Source organism: Acanthopagrus latus, chromosome 12, assembly GCF_904848185.1.
Source record: "Acanthopagrus latus isolate v.2019 chromosome 12, fAcaLat1.1, whole genome shotgun sequence".
Classification (NCBI taxonomy): domain Eukaryota; kingdom Metazoa; phylum Chordata; class Actinopteri; order Spariformes; family Sparidae; genus Acanthopagrus; species Acanthopagrus latus.
This window is the reverse complement of record NC_051050.1, coordinates 18,948,636-18,957,377: the sequence shown is the minus strand read 5'-3', so window position 1 is coordinate 18,957,377 and position 8,742 is coordinate 18,948,636. Positions and strand designations below refer to the sequence as shown.

At 44.9% G+C, this 8,742-nt stretch overlaps 1 protein-coding gene across 2 annotated transcripts; it reads left to right on the top strand.

Moving 5' to 3' along the window:
• Positions 1-243: 243 nt before the first annotated feature.
• LOC119030007 (urea transporter 1-like) lies at positions 244-8,742 on the top strand. 2 transcript variants are annotated; one of them, XM_037117300.1, is made up of 10 exons: positions 244-415; positions 3,202-3,318; positions 4,033-4,222; positions 4,453-4,581; positions 5,330-5,459; positions 5,539-5,613; positions 5,754-5,901; positions 6,137-6,271; positions 6,355-6,404; positions 6,522-8,742. In XM_037117300.1, the coding sequence occupies exons 2-10, from the start codon at positions 3,207-3,209 to the stop codon at positions 6,777-6,779; spliced, it is 1,227 nt and encodes a 408-aa protein (XP_036973195.1). In that variant the 5' UTR covers positions 244-415; positions 3,202-3,206; the 3' UTR covers positions 6,780-8,742. The 2 variants fall into 2 exon arrangements, with proteins under 2 accessions (XP_036973195.1, XP_036973196.1); XM_037117301.1 differs by lacking the exon at positions 5,330-5,459.

Sequence of the window (8,742 nt, the reverse complement as noted above, 5' to 3'; positions counted from 1 at the left end):
GCCATTTGGTGATGCCTGTCATATAGTCATGTACATGCATGACACCTGAATGCATGGAAATGACCACGTAAAACAATCCCCCAATGTGCTCCTGAATCAGGCACACTCTCCTTTTCCTCAGAGGCGGACACCGTATGAAACAAAGGCCACTGTTTGGCTACAGCAGGAAATACTTTCCTAATAAGAACATTCTTCTCCCTGATTAGCTGCTGAGATGAATAGAGAGACTTTGGTCTCCCTGGCAGGGGTCCTGCAGGAAAGAGACAACAAGGAGTGTTATTATCGACAAAAGGGGGCTGCGTGATATCACGCAGAGTCCTTCATATCTGTCCTCTTCTTAAAGAAGGCATGTAGGCCTTCATTAACTCTGCTGGGAGAAAAGAGAGCTGCTGTGATTAATCTTCAACTCGAAGAGGTAAGAACAAAAAAAGACGCCTTTGATTGTTATTGCATAAAATGCCTCACTTGTAAATGTACAGACGGGCGCAGTGTGGCTCCAAATTTATTTTTTACCTACAGTGCTGTTATAATAATGACAAATAAAACAATGTGGCTGTTTTTAATGACAGACCACACATTTCTTTGACCACTCTGTGTTACTTGACTGTATTATATGCTGGGAATATTTATGAACTCATATATCAAACTCACCACGAATCAGAAATAAGTGTCTCATTACTGTTTCAATAGATGTTAATGCTTTAAGTGTTAACTAACAGGTAATGAGGCCACTGTAAGTCTCTATAAGATGCTTATAAACATTAATAAGATAATATTCTATGTGCAGAAATGGTGAGTGGCCAGCAAAAATGAAGTATTGATACCTGACCTTATAAGTCATTATAAAATGCTCTATAATATTGTTGATTATAGTTATGGAGAATTCAGAATACTACTGACTGCTTACTAGTGTAGGTTGTACGCTTTTTTATGCAATATAGACATAACAAATGTTCATAATGTGGACATGGACTGATTGACTTGTTGATTGATTATGTCAAGACCTTTGGTCCTCTCTGATTAATGGTGATGAACAGCTGTACGAAGCGCTACGCTAAATTAAAATATAAATATAAATATGTCAATGCATGCACCCAAACAAACGTATGTGGATTGAAAGGTGTTTCAAATTCAAATCAACAGCCTTTTATTTTAATAAAACAGATCACTCAGATTTTCTATCTGTTAAATTCGATCCTGTGTTTGGATCTAATGTTCAAAGCATTGAAAGGAATCGCTGTCATCAGGTACAGTTGTGTGTCTTTTGTCCTGCCTAACTTAAACCTTCGTAGCCAACAAAAGTGGCTCCCACAGATTGCATGTGAAGAGTGATGCTGTCAGTGAATTTGGCTGAATTTTTAGAGGAAAAAAAAAACTGGTTTACATGAAAGCAGACAATTACACATGAGGCGCCACCGACTCTCAACAAGCTATTTTCATCCCAGCACGAACAAATCAGCGCTGACCCCTGCGCCTGGTATTCAAGAGTAAAGAGTGTGACCGCAGTTTGACAGCGACAGCAGCAATCTGCAGCACTGTGAGGGAAAAACAGCAGCTCCCAGGGGCCTCGTGAAGCGCTCCAACAAAGGGGAAAATAATAATAACAAAAGGAAAACAGCATGAGGGTTTGAAGATAGCGGCCGCGCTCTGCACCACCTCTGGATACCTACACGTGGTTCAGCGGTAGTTTATAACAGGTGCTATTGATTGTTTTATGTTCGATTACACGTTCAATTACAAAAGTTTGTGCACAGTTGTGTTCAGCAGCCCCCCGTACTCGTCGTTCCTTAAGAAGTATTGTGGTGCAGAAAGAAAAGGAGGCAGCCGACAGAGCTGCGAGATCAAGAGGTTCGCCGCTCGCCGGGCAGCGTAAACACACGCCGGCTTTCATGCAGAGCGCTGTGACTGAGGGTGTTTGGCGGTAACAGTGGGGGAAACTCTTCGGGAAATCTGCTTTGATCACTCCTTCAAAAAAGATACAAAAATAAGGAACAGGAACAGAAAGCGATGTGGAAAACTGGCAGCGAGGTTTTCGATTCTTAACTCACACCTCTCTGCTGGAGTTGTTTACACCTCGGGGGAACAAAGGGACCCACGCTGATTTAGTTTTTTGCGGGGAGGCTGACAATCTCTGACAATGTCACGGTCTAAATTGGCGTAACACAAAACACTAATGAACACAACATTTGAATAAATTCATAGAGACGGCGGGGCGCTTTGTTGGGCATCAAACAAAAAGCTGCAGAAGTAGGGCAAGACTCTCAAGAGCCTACAAAGTCGTGCTAGCGGCTCCGTGAGGCCGCGGTTCGGCCTTGAGCTAAATGTTAGCATCAAGATAACAGGCACACGAGTGCACGCAGGCGTGATATTTATCATAGTCACATTTTAGCTTAGCATGTGAGCACGCTAACACATGCATATTGGCGCGAAGCATGAAGTGCAGCAGGGACTGATGGGACAATCATTAGTTTGCAGGTGGAAAGACATGTACGGTGGCCCTGAAGTCCAAATCACTAAGCAATTAGAATCACACAACAGCAGAAAGAGAAACACGTAGCCAAATTAGGAATCCAATTAACCGGAGAGAAAACAAAACAGCAAATCTCAAAGCACAATGATAATGAAAAAAACAGCACAAAATTGGAATTATAATTACCAAACGAGATAACACAACCACTGACAAAACGTTGTTCTTCTATTTACTGTTGTATCATTTGCCCTGTTTGTTTAGTTTTTGCAAAGACAAATCGGAACTCAAATTAACAAAAGAGTCACAACGTAAAATAGGACAGCAAAGCCGCTTAAAGGAAAACCGCAGTGTGAGAATAAAACACAACAAACCGAATGTTTTTCATATTTGTTGTCAAGGTGAAACAGAAAAGGTCGACCCAAATGCAAGAGACACCGGCACACAAGTCAACTGAAAGAAAGGCAAATCCCTGAAATCCCCAAATAGAAGAGACAAAAAGCAGGACAGCAAAACCCCAGAGAACTCACAAGGTACAAAGAAAAGGCCCGGCACAAACCAGGAAAACACGAGGAGTCAAAAGCCAGAAAAAGAAAAAAACTCAGTAACGATGGAACAAACTAAACTAATGAGGGGATAAGGGCACAAAACCCAGAAAACACATAAAACACACATATGATGAAGTTAAAAGGACAGGTGACAAAAATGACAATTGTGATAAACTGTGCCTACAGGAGGTATGGAAGAGAGCAACCAGCCCTCACATGTGGAAGCTCCAGCTCGCTCCTGTCTCCTCAGAGCTGTCTGTCTCCTCACAGGGGACATGCATGTCTTCAGAGAATGGATGAAACGTAGGTGATAACCTTGATTAGAATAAATGAATGATGATTTTATATTGTTTTTTTTTTGTTTGTTTTTTTACCCTGGGCCCTGTATTTACAGGTTTCCAGGTGTAAATGTTTCCTCTAAGTTTTGTAATCGGTGCAGTGGATTGCCTCAACTGGCAGCCCCGACACAGCTGCAGCATAATCCTTTGGGGCATCTTGTCAAAGCTGCGTCCACTTAAAAAACGGGAGTGTCTAACAAGATTACGGAAACGATTCCTAATGAGGCAGACCAAGATCCTTTTTGTATCCAGAAACACACATCTCACTCTGAAATCTCATGAGAGGTGAGTTACTGCGGGACAGCGATGATGGACGCTGTGAGAGTTGGAAAGGAGTTTGGGGTTTAGCTGGAGCGACTGCAACCAAGAATGTGTCTCCAAAGTATTGAAATGACAATCTTGAGGAGGCAACAGCCTCGTCAAACACTGTGAGAGACTTCAGACATCTACTTGGTTGCGACTTTTGACAAAATAGTCTTTATCTGTAGGAGTCGTTTCCATTTGATGTAACTTTGATTGTCGCAGTTGCCCCAAAGGATGAGACTGCAGCCACTGTAGCCGTGCTGAGGCGATCTACTGGACCGATTCCAGCTCACACACCAAAACATGTAAATATAAGGCCCAGGTTTGAGTCTTTTTGTAATGGACAGTTTAAATGAAGTCCATCCGTCTCTGACAGGACGGGTTTTGGTAATCCAGCTGCTGGACTGGATCTTCAGAGGAGTGGCCCAGGTCATGTTCGTCAACAACCCTGTCAGCGGGCTCCTCATCACGACCGGCCTCTTCCTGCAGGAGCCTTGGTGGGCTCTGAACAGCCTGCTGGGCACCGTCGTGTCCACCGTGTCTGCCGTCTTACTGGGACAAAACCGGTCAGATGGCATCTCCCCTTTGCTTTTGTTACTTCATCAAAGAATTTTTTAAAAAAAACAAAAAAAAAACATTCTCCTCCTGCCACAAAGCCATTATCACCGTCTCTTCCACTTTCAGTCCCCGGGGGCAACTATTTCTTTAGCTTTCACACTGTGCTATTCTCACGGTGTGTTTTTCTCTTAATTGTGTTTCTCACTCATGTTGACAACATCTGTCACATTCACCTCAGGGAGGCCGTATCAGCCGGTTTATATGGCTACAACGGAACCTTGGTGGGGATGCTGATGGCTGTTTTCTCAACCAAAGGGAGCTGGTACTGGTGGCTGCTGCTGCCAAATGTGTTCATGTCCATGTTGTGGTGAGTGTTCTCTCAGAAATTCATCCGATTCGTTTGATCGCGCACACTTGGAAACTGCACACTCACTACAACGGCCTATGAAACCGGAAACGAGACAAAGGCATTCAGTGAGAACCGGGAAACATTCAAACTCATCCAAGGTGACTGCAGTCCTCCACAGGGCTACATGGATGTAATGTGATAGCCTCCTGTGGCAGCTAACGTTAGCATGAAGCACACACCCGGAGCGACTGCCACGCTGGGTGGGCAATCCTTTTCAGAGTGGCGTACTTTCATGACAGCCTGTTTTGCGCGTGCTTGTAGCAATGCATTATTAAACAGTTGTTTTTTTAAAGTATTTATTTGTCTAAAAATCTTAGAGAGCATGCAAATGTAGCAAATTAGTGGCTAATACATCTCCCGGCTAGCAAGCCAGAGGCACTCTGTAGTCAGGTGATGTGTGTTCATGTGTTTTGGAGGAGCGGGATACGTAAAAATTCTAGCTTTTGCTAGTGTCTTCAATCTAATCAACCCCTTAAATTTAATACTGCATTATCTCACTGTTATTTTCGTAAGATAGTTAGCTTCACATGCTAACGTTTGCAGCTTACATTTCGGAAAACAAACACACTGTTTCACTCATTTAAGTAGTTAAAAAAAGCTTCAACCCTAGGGTGAACATAAGCGATCTAGGCGGGGTCGGTGTGTACTATACTTTGCCTTTCCTCCTAATCAATAATCCATTTCCTGCTTCCTGTTTTTTTCGCAGCCCAGTGGTCTCCAGTGCTTTGTCCTCAGTTGCCAGCAAATGGGACCTCCCCATATTCACCCTGCCCTTTAATATTTTGGTGTGTATTCATGTCGCAGCTACAGGATTCGACCACCCTTACTTTCCAAAGGTGCAGTACAGCCCTGCTACACACAAACACGGTTTGCATGATGCAGATCAAAAATTTCACCTTTTTTCTCCAATTTCAGGTGGATTTCAGGTCAAATGTGCACTTTCGTAACGACTCCAGCAACTCCAGTGACGACAGCCTCAATATCTCTCAGGTCTTTAAAAGTCTCCTCACAACTGAAATCATTATAACCGCTACACTGCACATGTCTTTTCCTAGTTAATAGATTGCGTTCATTATTATTTCAAATGCAAGTAAATGGATGTTTTGTTTTGTTTTTTTCCCCACCGGCAGCTCTTCCTGTCAGTGCCAGTTGGTGTTGGCCAGGTGTACGGATGCGACAGTCCTTGGACAGGAGGTCTCATCCTTCTGGCCCTGCTGCTTTCCTCACCGACTGTCTGTTATCATGCCATGTTGGGCTCTGCTGCTGGCATCCTGTCTGGTAAAAAAAAGGACTCTTCATTTGCACAGAAATATGCATAATGTCTGCTGAGGATACATGGGAGAGACAGAGAGAGAGAGAGAGAGAACGCCACTGAATCATGGTGAATGATCCTTGGCATGTTTTCTCAGATAATGTTGTATAGGCTGTGTTTGTTGACTCAAATCTGACATTTGTGCCGTTGGATAATGAATTTCATCGGGAATGTTTAACTCCTGTCTGGCGTGTGATGCAGGACTCGCTCTGGCAGCTCCTCACGAAGACATTTACTCAGGGCTGTGGGGATACAACAGCGCCCTGTCCTGCGTCGCCATCGGAGGGGTCTTCTATGTCATAACGTGGCAAACTCATCTGCTGGCTGTAATATGCGGTGAGATTGACAAAAAGCGGGATCGCCGCGCTGAAAACGTGTGACCGAGATTGTAAAAAAAAAAAAAATGTGTTTCCTTGCAGCATTTTTCTGCGCGTACACGACGGCGGCGATCTCAAAGCTGATGTCCGCGGTAAGAAAACTTCCTTCCTGAGTCAAACTCGATAAACGTCACCCGAACACCCAGATGTCTCTCATATCATGTGTCATGCACTCCCCACCCCCCCTTCCCTGCGCTGTCCCCTTTCAGCTTGCATTACCAGCCTGCACGTGGCCTTTCTGCCTGTCGACTCTCATCTTCCTCCTCATTTCCTCCGAGATCCCGGCCATCTGCAGACTGCCTCTTTCAGCGGTCTCCTACCCCGAGGAGAATCTGCGCAACCAGAGACACTCACGGGCCCTGGAGAAGGCTCAGCACAGTCAGCAGAGCGGAGGCCAAGAAGGGGCCCGGCTGAGGGAGAGCGCGGGGCCAAACGTCCAGTTGGTGGTTGAGAGGGGACGGCAGTGAGTCCGTGTGATTGTCCTGACATTTACCTACCTACAGGAGGGTTTAATTGTTGGAACAGCACGGCGGTATACAGCTCTGGCATTTCGTCTCTTACATAACAAAATATCCCATATAAAATGGCTGGCATCGGAGTGAGTAATGCTCTTTTTCGAAATGGCAAATCATCTCTCATGCAGTAGAGCTCTCGCCCGCAGCAGAGGGCAGCACTTCACAAGGAATGAGGGAACCGCTGTCGACGCATCTCAATCTAGTAACACTGAGAAAAACACTGTGGAGGCGTACAATCATTTATACTAGCTTTGCAGTAATAAACATCCTGTGAAATGTAGTCTTTTTCGTGGCCTTTTTGGATTTCCTCAAAGTCTCAACAGCACAAATTTAGCGGTCACTTTTGCGATGGTTTTGAATGCAGCGGCTGGAGTGTTTTAATCAGCGCCTGCAGCGAGCTGTAGGGGAGATTTCATAAAAACTGCTCCTCCAGCAGAACAACCTCATCTCTGCCAGGCACAATCCATCTCTGCCTTCTGTACTCCAAGCTGTCCTATTGTCTCCCCTTATCGTCTCTCTTTACCCCTCTTTTGGTTTCTCGCACTGCCTCTCCCTCAATTTGACATTTTCCTAAAACCCTTTTTTCGTTATCTTTCTCCCTCCACTTCTCTCTCTGTCATCTTCTGTCCTCGCCTGCTCCTTTGAGGACAGCCGGTCTCCCTCTCCCCCCCTGCAGCAGGAAGATTTGGATCTCTGTGAAAAGAAGCTCCCAAGATGTGAAGTGATAAAAACACACACACACACACACACACAGCCCTCTGTCTGGGTCTGTGTCTGCATTTATATTTACATTTATGAGTAAATCTTTAACGCCACCTGCCCGCCTGTGTGTCTGGTGCACCGAGGCACATGGCTTCAGTCTAGCCAGTGCTACACGTAACAGTCACACTCTCAGACATGTGTGGGAGCTGAAATCCATCGTGGGGGGAGGTGCGAGACGAGGGAGGGGGAAGAAGTTGAGAACGAGAACATCTAATTTTCTTGCCTGGCGATAAAATATGACTTGTCATTCTCTCTGCTCTCCCCGTTTGAACCGAATAAACTCCTCGAATCAGACGGTCGTCTGCTTAATATTCCGAAAGAAATCACAGGGGGGGAAACTTTCCTCAGCGCTGCCTCATGCATAAGATTACTTATCCACTGCAGCAAGGAAGGTAAAAGTCACCTTCGTCAGTGGATTTTCTCTGGCCTTTTACACAGCGTTGATTCATCCGCCGACCTTTTTTGAAGGACAGAGTGGGACGATGTGAGATGTCACTTCCCAGTGTCAGCGCTGTGTGCTCACAGAAGTGTGATTCACCTGCAGGCAGCACCTACTGCTCCCACAAAACCTGACAGGAAAGAGTGAGACAGAGCACAGTCACACATACACCTGCAGATCTGCAGAGGGAGAGCAAGTGATGTACCGGGAGTTTGTCTCCTCCACTGTCTGTCAGTTAAGAATAGAACGTCTCATATAAAAATATAGGACAAAGTATTTTGTAACTGTGGTTAAATTTGGATGAACAGCAAGAAGATAACGACAGCAGGACGGACAAAAGAACAGGAGAAGTAGGTCAGATTTGCCTTGTACAGTGACTCAGTTTGGACTGGAGTCAAACGACTTGTCTGGGACTTGATGGTGTCTTCACTTGCAAGTGGGAAGTCAGAACTTCAAAGCACTGAAAGCATTCCGGTGCGTCTGCTCGTGAAAACATGGACGCTCGCTGCAAACAGGCGTTTGAATGGCGAGTCTGAGAACTTCACAAGCAACCACAGCAACGGAACAGTTAATAAAAGACAGTATGAGTCCTGTCTTTACGAGCTCCTAATGTATGCCCTCAAAGACTTATGTTGAACACAGGTCAACCAAGGGAAAGTGGAAATAACAACTACAAATTGTATTTACTGCACAAACAAACACTATATGAAATAA

Coding starts and splice junctions, on each gene's coding strand:
- LOC119030007 (XM_037117300.1), top strand. CDS start 3,207: ATGGAAGAGAGCAACCAGCCCTCACATGTGGAAGCTCCAGCTCGCTCC. Junction 4,582..5,329: donor GTGTTCATGTCCATGTTGTG/GTGAGTGTTCTC, acceptor TTTTTTTCGCAG/CCCAGTGGTCTCCAGTGCTT. Junction 5,614..5,753: donor ACAGCCTCAATATCTCTCAG/GTCTTTAAAAGT, acceptor CCCCACCGGCAG/CTCTTCCTGTCAGTGCCAGT.